General features: G+C 35.1%; 1 protein-coding gene across 1 annotated transcript in view; it reads left to right on the forward strand.

Annotated features, from left to right (window-relative positions):
* The window catches only part of MUC19 (mucin 19, oligomeric), a 134,553-nt gene that overhangs the window by 29,891 nt on the left and 88,950 nt on the right, over positions 1-15,712 (forward strand). The window contains 17 exon segments of the mRNA XM_064491235.1: positions 227-376; positions 2,332-2,426; positions 2,865-2,991; positions 5,053-5,299; positions 7,241-7,293; positions 7,391-7,491; positions 7,733-7,884; positions 8,186-8,324; positions 9,302-9,406; positions 9,504-9,698; positions 10,364-10,603; positions 10,710-10,866; positions 11,917-12,042; positions 12,904-13,045; positions 13,807-13,838; positions 14,379-14,408; positions 15,440-15,481. Of these exon segments, the coding sequence (XP_064347305.1) occupies positions 227-376; positions 2,332-2,426; positions 2,865-2,991; positions 5,053-5,299; positions 7,241-7,293; positions 7,391-7,491; positions 7,733-7,884; positions 8,186-8,324; positions 9,302-9,406; positions 9,504-9,698; positions 10,364-10,603; positions 10,710-10,866; positions 11,917-12,042; positions 12,904-13,045; positions 13,807-13,838; positions 14,379-14,408; positions 15,440-15,481 (2,133 nt within the window).

Genomic DNA, 15,712 nt, shown 5'->3' on the forward strand with positions numbered 1-15,712 from the left:
ACAGGAAAAACATAATATTCAAGTCAGATGTTCTTTCAGTGCTCATGTGACTACAAAAGGGGGTAGCAATCTGAAGTGTCATGAAATTTTACTTGTATGTGTAAATACTAACTAAGACAATTCTCAGGTGTTTTCTACATGTTTTGATTTGAGCAAAGACCTGAATATGAATGCAAAAAGTTGAGTGGTTGAGAGGATGTTAAAATTTGTTCTGTGCTCTACACAGGACTCTGTGGTTCCTACAACAACAGAGCAGAGGATGATTTCATGTCAAGTCAGAATATATTAGAGAAGACATCTCAGGCGTTTGCGAGTTCTTGGGAAATGATGTCCTGTCCTAAAGGAAGCTCTGCTTCATGCATCAGCATAGAAACAGGTAATGTTAACTGAACATCAGGTTCTGTAGTCAAAAATTAGGTGCTAGGAATTATATGCTTATCCTGGTAATAGTATGGGACTGTCAGGTAATCCTGGTTTTAGCAGTGTTTGTTGTACTGACCCAGTTTTATAGGGAACAGCGGAGAAACTGTCTAGCTGGCTGAGGACACTCTCAGAAAACACGTCTCTCATTAGGGAAGGGAGGAAAAAGACACAGATGTCTTTTTCTATACCAACTCTTCCTCTTTATACAGTTTTCTCCATAGTTATGGAACAATAGGTTTAGAAGAGACTTTACAGATCACTTAGTTTATTATTATTTGTCTTTAATTTAGTGGTGGAAGTGATCACCGGTTGGAATAGCAAGCCTCACCCAAACCCTGAGACACGACGATACTGCCATAGCTAGATCCAGGTCTCCTAACCACCGTTATCATGTGTATTAGTTATAAACTGTACACCTGTATGATTCAGCTCATGTTTTAGCTGACTAAAGACTTTCATACATTTTAGTTCAGTTAATTTCCACAGAGACTCGTGAAGGACATGGATGATGTTATGACCCCCACTGATGTAAATGCCCATAGTGGAGATTAGATATGGTGTTCATAATAAGGTGTAATTCAAGTGTTTTGAGTCTAAGTCTTGCTCTGATTGTTCGTAGTATTGTTGATTTTATTACACACTTCATTTTATGCTGCTTCTGTCATAAATAATGGAATGTAGTGGAAGGTAAGTTAAAATATATCATGTTGCTGTGTTAATTAGATTTCTATGTTAATCTGCATATTTGAAAGAAATGTCTGATCAGCTTATAATAACATTTAAAAATACTAAAGCAATTTCTTTGGTAAGTTTCATGTACTTGTTTTGATTTGAAAGATGAGTTGATAAATGCATTTATATCAGCATGGTGATACATATTTCAGGGTTTTAATTGTCATTATCTTGTTTTGTGGGTGTTGCAGTGAAAACAATTAAAATGAGAATAGGTGAAAAGAATATATCTTATAAGAAACCAAGCCAATTTATGTGAAGTAGACTATATGTTGATATTTCTGAGAGGTATATAAATTAACTTTCTCAATTTTCAGTGTTTTATATATACTTAACAAAATAAAATACAGAAAATTAAACTATACTTCAATAAGCTGTTAACAATGTTTACATAAAAAGTGGTAATACCTGGTTAAAAGTTTGTCAAAATTTTAGTAATAATTGGCCTCAATGTCCTTTTAATAGATTTAGTCATCTTCCTTTATTGATTCCTGGTGGCAGTAACTTTTAAAAGCCAATCAACAAACAGTTAAAAAAAATTTGAGCAATGTTTGTCCTAGTTATGGTCATCAAATTAAAGAATTTGCAAATCATTGAACAAAACATTTTTTACTTAGGTGCTATTTTTGTGACTTTTTTTTCCATTAATTTACAATGAGACTAGTTATTTATAAACCAACCATCAGTTAAGGCATTAAAAAATAAAATCAGTGTATTTGAATTATTGATACTGGTTGTCATAATGTATGACCTTCAAAAATACTGATCTGAACTTCTGGGGTGACAGTGGCGAGGTGGTGGTGGCTTCATTCACCAACTTCTCATAATTCAGACATAAATATCTGTTTTAAATTAAAGGACACCTAAATGAATAATCTGGTCCCTTTATTCCTATATTCCTATTTTTATATAGAAACTGCATTTCCAAAGATTAACTGATTAAATACTAAAGTCCAAAGCTAATACAGATTTGCCTCACGTTGTTTCTGATTATATCCTGCTACTTTTGTATGTAGTGATAACAAATTACAGCAAAACACCCTAAAAACACACAATTGCTCTAATAAGGACAGAACTATTATAAATAGTTATATATAATAAAAATTTATACCTTCTCTTTCAGCTAAAAAATTATGAAATTTTGATCTAATTTGGAGTGCATTAATTTTCTTCCAGAAAGGTTTGCTGAAAAGCACTGTGGAATTCTTCTTGATTCAAGTGGGCCCTTTGCTTCCTGCCATCCAATTGTGAATCCTAAATTGTACCATGAGGTATGTGAGGGTCTAACACTAACAGTTTTTTTGAGAAATATTTTGATGATATTAAAAGAAACATGTAGATATTAAAATTTTTCAAACAGGAGCCATTGTCAGTAGATTAAGATATACGTTTAAATTTAACATTGGTTTCTACTTATTTTAATCAATTGTTATACACACCAACTTAAAAAGAAAGATACTATAAAATAACCCCACCTGAGAAAAATCTTCAATAAGTTTCTCATTCTGTCTTTTCTAAGTTCTTTGAAAACTCAATTAATAATTGATTTGTTATTTGGCATTTTTTTGAAAAGAAATAAGTCCGAAAGTTTCAAGGACAGATTTTTTTTTCCGGGGACAGAAGTGGTCATGAACCAATCATTCTACCCAGTCTACATGTTCTTCTGAATAGTTTCATAATGTAACATAAATTTGTTTCTTATTTTTAAGGAATGCAAAAAATACACTTGTACTTGTGAAAACAGTCAAGACTGCCTGTGTACAATTTTAGGCAACTATGTGAAAGCATGTGCTGAGAAGGAAACTTACATTGAAGAATGGAGAAACGGACGATGTGGTGAGCAGGAGAGAGGCTTTAGATAAACTACTTTCTTCTCAATTTTACAATAGAGTGTGTGTGTGTGTGTGTGTGTGTGTGTGTGTGTAGTTTAGGCACATGCGTTAACAGATTTGTACTTGCTTCTTTCAAAGGTAATTCTCTATTTTTTTTTAAAACATTTGTTCAATCCTTGCATTTTCACTTTGTGATTTATTTCTTTTTTCTTGATTTCCTATATTCATACTTAAATAAGAACAGAATATACATGCATTTGCATGTAAATATATGTTTCTGTTCAATTTTTGTATGCTGAAATTGAATGTTCTGCCTCCTACTGCATTTTTAACTGGTAGTCAAATATTAATAACTTATTTTGAAAAAATATATTAGTAAATTTGGGGCTGAGCTACCATATTTGTAAAATATTGTTTTGTTTTAAAATGTTTATTGCACTAGAGTTGAACAGAAAAAGAAATATACTGTATGTTACCACTTATATCTAGAATCTAAATAATAAAATAAACTAGTGAATATAACAAAAAAGAAACAGACTTACAGATATCGATAACAAACAAGAGGTTACCAGTGGGAAGAGGGAAGGGGGCGGGGCAAGATAGGAGGAAGGGATTAAGAGGTACAAACTACTATGTATAAAATAAATCAGCTATAAGGATGCATTGTACATTACAGGGAATATAGCCAATATTTTATAATAACCATAAATGGTATAATATATACCAATTTTGAATCACTGAGTTATAAACTTGAAACTAATATAATATTGTTGTATGGGTTTACCTGTCTCCCGTGCCCCCTTCACACTTGATTCTTTTTTCCCAATTAATAGATGAGAAATGGTTGCTGCATTTGCTTACTAGCAAGATTGAAACCTATTGCCTCATGTTTATAAACTTTTTGGATTTTTTTTTCTTCTCTGAATTGCTGTTGTCATAACCTTAACCCATTAAAAAAAAATCGGATGCTATTTTTCTTATTAAATTGTAGTTATTCTGTATTTAAAAAAATTGTAAACCAGCTACACCTTAGTAAAAAAGTGGAAAAAAAAGTTATTAGAAGGCTAACAAAATCCTTCACAAAAAAATGTTTATTGCATTATTTAGATATGACCGCAGAAAAATACTTGATTTACCAAAACAAAACAAAACAAAAAAACCACCTTTTAGAAACCTTTACCAAAAAAAAAAAAAAAGCCTTTTAGAAACATAGGTCATGCTTAATACCTCATAGCCAATATCCAATTAATCAACAAAGTCTCTCAAGTTCACTTCCAGAATTTTTCTCAAGTTTTTTTCCTCAGTTTTTCTCCATTCACATCTTTCCGTCTCTATTGCCACCAACCTGGTTCAGAAGCCCTCACTCTTCCTCCTGGGTAATGGCAATAGCCTCCTTCTCTATCTTCTCTTGGTTCCATCTAATCCATTTTCTGCCGAGAAGTCAGTATTATCTTCAAAGTAAAACAAAGAAAAACGTACCCAATCATGTGACATTTCAGTCTAAAACAAGTCAATGGCTTTTCATCGCTTTTAGGCTAAAGACCAAACTTCTCACCAGGGCGCTGCAAGTTCTAATGAGTGCCTCTGCCTCTGGGTTTACAGCTTCTGTTCTTCTACTTGCTCTTTGAAAGCATTTCCCGCTCTTCTAACTGAGGCTGTTCCCCGGAGATAGAATTACCTTTCCTTAGGCTGCCTTCATGCTGGCCATCTACCCCTCCTCCTCACTAAGGGCAGTTGCTCAGTTGTACACACTTCACAGTTTCCCACCTTGCTTTTTTTTAGCGTGCACCACAATTGTCCTTTCCCTGGGAATATAAGCCACATGAGAGCAGTGTCCTGCCTATCTAGCTTATGGGCTTTATCCCCGGTGGAATGTACAAACATAGTAGTGTCTCAACACTGACAGAGAAAAAAAATGAAAAACAAAATGAACAAATATCTTTTCCATGATGATCCATGGGGTATGAATGATTCACTACAATACCTGTAAACACCAAGTTGAAGTAAAATTGCTAGTTTTCCTGGATATGTACACGTTTACTACTTTTTTCTCCTCTACCAACAGATCATTCTTGTCCGAGTGGCCTCGTTTTCAAGTACAATGTAAAAGCCTGTAATACTTCCTGCCGCTCATTGTCAGAGAGAGACAGGAGCTGCGATGTGGAAGATGTTCCAGTTGATGGATGCACCTGCCCTGATGGAATGTACCAGAACAATGAAGGGAACTGCGTTCCAAAGTCTCAGTGTGACTGCTACATAAATGACGAAGTCATCAAGCCAGGCAAACTCATAAGTATTGATGACAATAAATGGTACGGAGATTACAAACGGAATTGCTAGGACTTTGAAATCAAGGGACCGTGCTTTTCAGAGAAATAGTCTTTTGCTAGTTTGAAGGCTTCTTTAGACCTATCATATGGTTACTTTGGTATTTCTTATTAAAATTAGTTATTACCCTCCTTTTACCAGGAGTGTAATGGCCATCACTACTTTATCCCACTCACGTTTAGTTTTAAATGACAGTAGAAAAATATTCTAGCAGCTACACCTACAGGCAATACAAAATAATTTCATAGTCAGACAGTGCTTTCTTGTTTTCTCTCAGTATGTATAATTCAGCAGTTATTCAATAAATATCTCCTGTGTGCCAGGCCTTTGTGCTGAATGCTGGAGTTACAAAGATGAGGGAACACTGTCTTAGACTCACACAGTAAGCATGACGATTGCAGGGAGGTTTTTATACTATAATACAGTAGCAGCAAGGGCCCGTTGCTACCTCAGGAGGTTACAAACAGAAAACCTCTCAGAGGAGACCAGCATTTCAGCTTTCCTAACGGATGAATCATTTTCCAGACAAAACTGGGTTGTGAAGAGTGATTCCCGGTGGAGTAAACAGAATGCACTAATGTAGGAAATACTTGAAAAGATATTGCACATGTAGGTTGTTGCTGGCCTGGAAAAGAAGTCAGTGGTCAGGCCGTAATTCAGAATTTGAGCTTAGTTCCTGGGCAGTATGAATTGTTGAAGAATTGTGATTTTTTGTAATGGATAAAGAGGTAGCAGTTTCTCCCGTTTGGGGCAAAATAATGTATTTATACTTCTTATTCCATACATAGAAACAGCAGTTCTTAGAGTCATAACTGCAAAAATGAAGTAGCTATTCCAAAAATCTTCAGAGGCATCTTGTCTCTTTTCTTTAGTTCTAGAAAGATATCATTAACAATGAATAATTTTTCTTGGCCATTTATTTAAAAGGAAAGCATGGGTAAAAACCCCTTTCCATCAAAGCACACAAAATATTTGGTTGGGGTTTGATAGTGATAGTTTCTCTGTGGATGCTGGGAAATCAGGAGACAAACTTTTTAAATTACCTTTTTAATGAAACTCAGACTAGCGCCTCCAGACTATGGTTGCCTTCATTATCACCCCGTTTCAGAACTCCAACACCTCTTACTGGCACTGCTGTGATGGCTAGCTTGGCCCTGTCCTCTCTGTCTCTGTCTCATTGTCCCTGCGTTACCACTAGAATGTCAAAACTAAAGCACTATTTGGATTGTGCCACTTAGCTGCTTAGAAACTTTATGGTGACATTTGCCAGGAGAATAGAAATAAACTTCCATGTCATCTGAGACCATCTGAAATCTGGCCTCAACTTACTTCGACAACTTCTCCCTATAGTGTATCCTACCTTCTAACCAAGCAAGTCATTGGAACATACCTTGTTCTTTCCTTTGTCACAACGTTGCATCTTCTTAGCGATATCTGTTGGGTCTTACTCATCCATCAAGATCCGGCTCTTTTCCATGAAGTTTCCTCTGTGTCCATAAGAACCTTGTTTGTACATTCCTATGATTCCTATATGGCTGTATCATAATTTGGTACATTTTATGCATCTCCTTGGGACTGTGTCTCATTCATTTTACTACTTGTGATAAAACAGGTGGTTTGTGAATAAGGGGTTAAGGTTGCTGTAAGAGAGTATCAAGAAATTGTCTAGAGGGAGTGAGTACAGCTCAAGTGATAGAGTACATACTTAGTATGCATGAGGTCCTGGGTTCTACCCCCAGGACCTCCTCTAAAAAATTAATAAACCAAACTACCCTCCCCCAATTTAAAAAAAAATTATATATATGTATATATAAATGAATCTCTATGTTATACACTGGAAATTATTGTAAATCAACTATACTTCAAAAAAAGAAGACGTTGTCACTGAAACTTGATTTAAATGTATCACATTCTTTTACTTCCAGTGTCTGTCAAGATGGAATTCTTCTTTGCCAGACTCCAATTGATTTAACCCTACGTAAGTTCTGAAATTGTGATGCAAGCTTAAGATATGGACTTTGGTTAAAATAAGCAGATCAGGAGGCCCTTGATTAACAACCTCCTTTGTCCCACAGAGAATTGTTCTGGAGGGGCTGAATACATTGACTGCAGTGACCCCAAGGCCCAGACAAGAGTTGACACCACGTGTAGCACTCGGAACATACCTATTTTTGATGTAAGTACCATGGCACTGGAGTTTAGTTTTTTAAAAATATTTCATCATTTCAGGGAAGAAGGAAGTGAAAACATTAATGCAAAATAATTAGAAGATCATTATTTATTGTGTGTCATTTTGACCTGTCAAATGATGACTCTAAATGTATACGTGGTATAGTTACGTTTTGTCAATTAAAACTGAAAATGTGATATATTTAGAGTAGTGCCTCATGGTGTACATTTTATATTTGTTTCTGTAGGAGAACTTGCCTTGCAGACGTGGGTGCTACTGCCCAGTAGGCATGGTTCGAAATTCTAAAGGGAACTGTGTCTTTCCCGAAGACTGCCCTTGCTCTTTTGGTGGAAGAGAGTATGACCAAGGAAGTGTCACCCCAGTTGGCTGCAACAAATGGTGCCTAAACATGATTACTTTTTTATTTGTTTTGGATATTTGAAAGTGTACAATCTGCTCTTATTGTATGGGAAAGAAGTCATTCTTTGGGATATTTGGGAAAATAATCATCAAATGTAGTTAGGAAATGCTTTTTTTAAAAATAGAAACTTTATATAGCATTATGTATGATGACCATCATATAATATAGACAGCTGCAAAATTGAAACCAATGTGAAGCATTGTTTTTTGTCTCTTTACAAAAATGTTATGAGTGTATATATCTTGGCATGATATAATTACCACACTCTCATTGTTTTAGTACTTGCATAAAAGGATCTTGGAACTGTACACAAGATGAGTGTCAAACCACCTGCCACATCTATGGGGAAGGTCATGTTAGAACTTTTGATGGAAGAAGTTACAGCTTTGATGGTCTCTGCCAGTATTCATTTCTCGAGGTAATTACAAGTTTTGTTTAATCACAATTTTTCTATACTTCTTAATATTTTTTATTTCTACATGAGCTCTGGAGAATTTTGTTCTCAAAATGTGAAAGCTAAAGAAAGATAGCCCTTTGTTGTTTCTTGAAAGCAGTAAAATGGAACATAATGTAATGATGATTCCAGATTTCACTCCTGAAACTATAATTTCTCAGACGTGTGACTTTGGGCACATTCCTTAATCTCTCTGCATCTCAGCTTTCTTTTATGTAAAATGGGGATAGAAACAGCCCCTACGTGAAACCAAATGAGAGCAAATATTGGCTCATATACTAAGTGCTTGATGAATATGAGATGGTATCCTGACAACAGCACCACCAGCAACATGACAGTTACTGTTTTATGAGTGTTTCTTTGCCAAGTGAATTTATGTATTTTATTACATTTAATCATTTACAATATAAAAGGCTTATATTATTATTCCTATGAGGGAGGTTTAGAGGGGCTAGCAAGGTAAACTACTAAGTAGAAAATGCCATATTCAAACCTGATTCTGGAATTCTTGATTGCTCCATACAACTAAACTGAGTAACACGTAATGAAATTTGGATTGTTTTGTATTAAGGCATTGATATATCTAGTTACATACACATCACCACACCTTTATCTAGCTATTTGCAGAGCCTAGAAATAAATCTATGATTACAACCTTATATAATTTAAATATTTATATATCTATGGTATAATTCTAAACTTGTATAGAGGTAACGGGAAAAGGACTGAATCAAAGTGACTTAACTAGTTTGGACTCAGCCAAGGATACTGACCCATAATGCAGTTAAACCATTGTCTTTTGGAAATTCGATAACACAACATATAGTAATTTATTGAGTGTAAGGTGTCACTGTCTTGGAAGTATTTGTCTAATATAAATATTGTAATTGAGTTCTATGTCCCCGATATAATAAACTACTATTAAAATTTAATTTTTAAAGGATTATTGCGGTGACGAAAATGGCACATTCCGTATTTTAACTGAAAGTGTCCCATGCTGTGAAGATGGGCTTACATGCTCAAGAAAAATTATAGTTGCTTTTCAGGTACAGTATTATTATTTATCTTTATTTGCTTTTTTGCTCAGATTATGAACTGCCAAATAAAACTGATGTTACCATAAATCTGTCTTTCAACTTACAGGATCAGAATGTTGTCTTGCATGATGGTAAAGTAACAGCAGTCAAAACTACAGAAAGTAAGGAATGTGAACTCGATGGAAATTTGTACACAGTACATACTGTTGGCCTGTACTTGGTTCTGAAATTTTCAAATGGAATAACCGTGATTTGGGACAAAAATACAAGAATGTCTGTTATACTGGATCCACGCTGGAATGTATGTATATCACATTCATATCCATAAAATAATGTAACATAACAAAGCAAATAACATAATAGAAACAAAATCATTTTTGTTACTGAAATTTGGAGATGTAGTCATAGGTGGCAAGTGGGAGAGTGACAGTATTTCTTATAGAACAAGCCCTCCACGTGTATTCAACTTTTCAGGAAATATCAAATATAATCAAAGATGACATAACTTGCTGAAAAATAAATGCAATAAAGCGGAAGCATTCTAGTTTAACCACATTTGGTTATTTGCTATTATCATATAATACAATTTTGAGGTAGTCAGTGTATTAGTAGAAATAATTGTATCCCTTGGAGCAAATATGCTAAGAACCTAAGAGTATACTTATGTAGAATTTGAAGCTGGTGAACAGAATTATTTTTTAATTCTTAAGGTATTTATCTTAGTCAATATTAGGTCCTTTTGCAATATATGAAATCTTGGATTAAACAGGAGCACAATCTTATCCGCAGATTCTAGTTTCCTTCCAAAATTTGGAATTTAAAATAGATTTATGATATATATGTAATCATAATATCTCTATCATCTATCTATCTATCTAGCCAGCTAACTAGCTATCTCTGTATTTATCTCTCTATATACGTCTCTAGTATAACTCACTTTTTAATCTCCCTTTCTGATCTATATAGGGTAAAGTATGTGGTCTTTGTGGAAATAACAATGGCGATCTCAAGGATGACTTCACGACGAGATACTCATCAGTCGCAGCTGGAGCCCTGGAATTTGGAAACAGCTGGAAAACAAGCCAAGAATGTTCAGACACAGTAACTCAAACTTTCCCGTGCGACTCCAACCCCTACTGTAAAGCCTGGGCTGTGCGGAAGTGTGAGCTCATCCGGGACAGCACGTTCCGGGACTGCCACAGCAAGGTAGTGCGGCTGCGGCGGCGCATGCGCACGCGCACACGCTCGCGCACGCGCACGCGCACGGGGTCTGCTCGCAGAGGCTGACGCGCCGTGCTCTGTGCCCCGCCAGGTGGACCCCAGCGAGTACTACGATGCGTGCATCGAGGAGGCCTGCGCGTGTGACATGGAGGGGAAGTACCTGGGATTCTGCACGGCCGTGGCGATGTACGCGGAGGCTTGCAGCGCGGTCGGGGTCTGTGTCACGTGGAGAAAGCCAGATCTCTGTCGTAAGTGAGATCCGTACGCTGTTGCTCTTCAAAATGTCTTCAGACGGAATTGTTTTGTTAAGACAATCTTCTCGTCCCGTTTTCCACAAAACACAAATTCTTGGGCATAGACAGGTTTAAACACATCTTAATTAATACGTTTTTTTATGATGGGAAAAAAAATACCTGTTTGAAAAATTACGGCACCTGGCGCAACACATTCAATTCGGTTTCAGTTTCAAAAGTTCTTGTGTTCGCAGGGGAAAACTGAGTATTGATGGAAAACATTTTTTATTCACACTCAGATGAACAACTAACTGTTTGCCTAGCTTGGAGTAGGTATATAATCTTAAACATTTACCTCGTATATCACTGCTGGTTGAAGTCCTCACACGTTATCTTGAAAACTTTTTATAGAGCTCTAGTCAAGATGAACTGTAAAACGCATAAAACTGTATCTTGAAATATATTAGAACGTGGTGTTTTTAGTAGAAACCAGTCAACACTTTTCCTTCGAAATGAAGCTACTATGAGGGAAAATGACAAATAAGAAATTTTGAAATTTATCCCTCATTTTATTCCGTTTATTAGGCACAGCTTTATATATTATGTTGAAATCTTTAGTTACCTAGCTTGGGAACTGTTATTTACATGTAAAGAAACCTAATTTTCCTAGAGATTTATTTTTTCTCACTTATGCTTAAACATTAAAACCATGAAACACTTCAATAAAAGATAAGAATAAAAAAAACTCCGTGAATAAGGACTATGACCTAAAATATCTCAAAATGGGAAAATTAACGTTTACTTTTCCACCTCAAAGTAACCTTATTGTGAGCTGTCAAAGGAAAGTGCTGTTTTGATTCTATATACTTTCCCTCCCTTTTTTGTAAGTTGTTTTTGGCTTACCTGGCAATTTGGATAAAACCAAATGAATCTGATGTGATGGATCTAGTTTTGGTAGGTTTATTGTTGGTATCATTAAAAAATCTCTTATAAAACGCTTTGGAAAATGAAGGTTGAAAATAGTCATATAGTGAATGGAAGTAATTTGATATGATTCAATTACAGCTGTCTACTGTGATTATTATAATGCACCGGGGGAGTTCAGCTGGCATTATGAACCTTGTGGGACAGTGACTGCAAAAACATGCAAAGATCGAGTCATTGGCCAGAAATTTTCCGCACTTTTGGAAGGTAAGACATATTTTAGTAATATCCATGGAGTAGTGCAAATTATATTCATATCTTAAAACTAAAAAATGTTGTGTCTGTCAATGCAGTGCCTTACATTTTGTAATTTAATGAATAGCTATTTATCTTTATTATGACATTAATATTTCTATATTACAAACATTTTCTCTTGACATAAATTACATATTTAACAGGAGAGAGAGAGAACACAGTGCTCTGATTTTACTGTCAATCCTTACACCATTCATTAGACAATGTAGTTTGCTGAGAATGTAGTTTCAGAATGTAACATATAGTATAGTTTCACTTGAATGAAGGCCAATTAATTATATCCCACAGTTAAAATGTACTTTATACTTCACATTACATATAACTTGGAGAAAAAGAAAGGAATGGCAAAAAAAGAAGTAGATGCGTTAACTTTCCAAAAGTCACATCTGTGTTAAATTCCAGGCTTTGAGATCTTTACAGCCCTTTTTATTATGACTTCTGTTATCTTCACCTACCCTTGTGAAAGTAGATATTTAGAATTGGCATTCACATTTCTAGACACATATTTATCAAAGTCTTGTATTGTGTTCAAACATTGTGCCTGTCATGAAAGTAGCAAATCATTTAAGATGTTTTAGAAAACATTGTAGGAAAAAATTAAATCAGCCAGGATTTCTAAATTCTTAAGTTGGTATTTCATTGCAAGAGGATCTGACTCCTGTTCAATTTTTTGGCTTTTCGCTAAGAGTGTGATGTCGTTTTGCTATTGTCTACTTCAGTTCGTGGTACCACTGAAATAAGTTTACAAATGTGTAATGCGGTATGATGAGTTTCAGCAAATAAAGACGAACTGCCGCTCATTTTTACACACAGGCTGTTATGCTACGTGCCCGGACAGCGCCCCCTATCTGGATGAGAACACCATGAAATGCGTCAGTTTATCTGAGTGCAGCTGCTTCTACAACGATGTCATACCAGCAGGTGGAGTGATCCAAGATAACTGTGGAAGAACATGGTACATTCTCTACTAACTATCCAATAGTTCTGTTTATTGCATTTTTATTTAGAAAATAATTAAGAAAATATATAGGTATATACTTGTTAGCTGGTATTTCTAAATGAGAAGATCAGCTTTAGGTTCAGTTATATATCACTTGGGTTGGTTATTTTTTGTTTTCAGTAAATCCACATTATCAACAAATGGTTTGTTAAATCTTATACTTAGTGTAGAAGATGGGACAGAAAATGTCACTATGTAGTCCTGGGTAAAAATAGAGTTTTCTTTAGGAGTGTGGGTATAGCTCAGTGGTAGAATACATGCTTAGCGTACACGAGGTCCTGGGTTCAATCCCCAGGACTCCCATTAAAAAAATTTTTTAAGAAATTTTTTATTCTATGAATGTAAGATCATGTTCATAGGTTTTCAGGCAGTGACTTGGAAGCAAAGAGGTGAGGTCTGTACTAGGGCCATCAACAAATGTCGTGTTTGAAACTGAAAATGTAAGAACTAACTTTCCAGCTTGACTGTAAAGCATTCCTTTCAGTCCCAAGAACTCCTCAATGAAAAGACTGGGAAACCATGCTAAAAAACCAAGCAATTTTTAATCCATAGCACACTCTTGGGGAAACAACTTACTGTTGTCTTATTTGATTCTGTTTTGATTTTTGCTGCTAGACAATTTGCCATTTTAAATTTGGAAAATGAATGTCATCAGGAGTTTCATTTCAACATTTCAACCTCATTCTTGTTTTGTTCGTTTATAATTTAACTTCCAGCTATTGCATCGCAGGAGAGTTGGAGTGCAGTGGTGAGTCATGTTTTGCTCTCATTGATTTAGGAAAGTTGAAATAAAGGGTTTGGGATCTTTTCAAACCATCAGCAGCAGACAAATAGGGACTTAATGCCTTAGACTGCTCCTCAGTGGATTGAGACGAATTCTATTTCAGTATATTTGTTCATGTTGGGTCAATTCAATACTAATCCTCTGTCCAGGCATTTCCAACCACTGGTAGATGGGGTGGTTCTCCTAATGCAGGTGTACCCCTGCCTGTCTGTAGGTTCTGGGAATTAAGGGAGTGAGACATCAGTCCAACTAGTTTAATAAAGGGATGGAGTGGAAGGTGAGGATTACATAGAGGTAAATATTTGAAGGATTGCTCATGTGCAACACATCTTAAAGATAAATCTCAGTAAGTTTCAAAAGAATACATAAACGACTTCTTTTTCTGTTAGAAATTGCAAGAAGTGAAATAAAAAAGAGACAGATAACTCATAGGCAACTTGAGTTTTAGAATTTTTTTCACAATTTTTTGTTCCTGTCACTAATAGTAATTTACGATTATTTCAGAAACTGCTCCTACAAATGCTACATTCACAGGTAAAATCATCATTGTGGTTTAAATGTGTATTTTTGGTTTCTGTTTGTGGATAATCATTTGTAGTTTCACATGAATCTGTGCCAGTAAATGATATGCTGGGAAAGCTGCTGACACAAAAATTTCTAATTAAAATTAACGTTACTAGGAGATATGCCAAAATATTGTTTCATTATCCTCCTGTGAATTAAGTCAGGAATATGGTTATAACATACAATAGGTAGTGTATGCCTGTTAGTTAAGTATCATCATCCAAAGCTTGACATTTTTAGATGATTATTGAATCGAGTGGAATGAAAAAGAAATAAATGTGGTCTCCTGTGGAGTATATGCTTTGAAATCATGATTACAGTGGGAGATGACTTGAAAACATAGAAATAAAGTTAATTTATTTTTCTTAACTCATTATTTGTGTTAAGTTATTAGGCTATTTCAATTATTTCCATTCAAAAGAGTTTTGAACAAAATGCAGGATATGTTTTGAGTTTGGAACTTTTAATTCACTGGCAATAAAAGTGTACTTAAAGTCGCTGTAGTCCACTTAACCTCTTCCTGTCTTGTGTGATTGAAGGATGCATTTTATTTCCTGTTGATCAATATTTGGAGGTGGTGTCAGTTAAGAGACAGTATAGTAAATTGGAAGCTTAAGGTTTTGAGAATGTATTTAGTATGTGATTGTCAGTAAAATACTATTTATGTAGTTATCATTAGTCACTTACCTAAAGCTAAGCTATCACATGTCAGGTTTCTGAACCTTATTTCTTGGTCTACAAATAGACCTTATAAAGTTCCTGTGTGACTTTGTTTAAGTGGTTATAACAGAAAATAACTATTTTTGTATTTTTTGGGGGGCATACATTAAGTATATAGGGTTATTTGGATTGATTTAAATGAAAAATTGTCTTGTCACTTAATCTCTGCACACAATTTCAGAAATTTTTATTTAGTTTATGGCAATTGGTTTCTGGGGGTAAATCTGCCAGCGAAATGATTCAAGGAATTTATTTTCATAAATACTGTCTTCCCTGAACAGTTTCTACTACAATGGCTACCTCCGTGTTAAGCACTGAAACAGGTAAGCAAATGTTTATTTGTTTTTTAGCTTTTAAATTAGCAAGAAAGTGAATTTGCAACTCAGACAATTCTTTTTCCGAATCTGTCATTCTCTTATTTATTTCCTTAGTGCCAAATATCAGGGTCTACATCCAGTTGTAATATTAGTTAAGAACATCTTCCCTATTCCGAGGTTATGGGTCCTAAAATGAACATTCTGCATACTACTAATTTGGGGGGAAAAAACAGCTAC

The sequence above is a fragment of the Camelus dromedarius genome, chromosome 11 (assembly GCF_036321535.1).
Source record: "Camelus dromedarius isolate mCamDro1 chromosome 11, mCamDro1.pat, whole genome shotgun sequence".
Lineage (NCBI taxonomy): Eukaryota > Metazoa > Chordata > Mammalia > Artiodactyla > Camelidae > Camelus > Camelus dromedarius.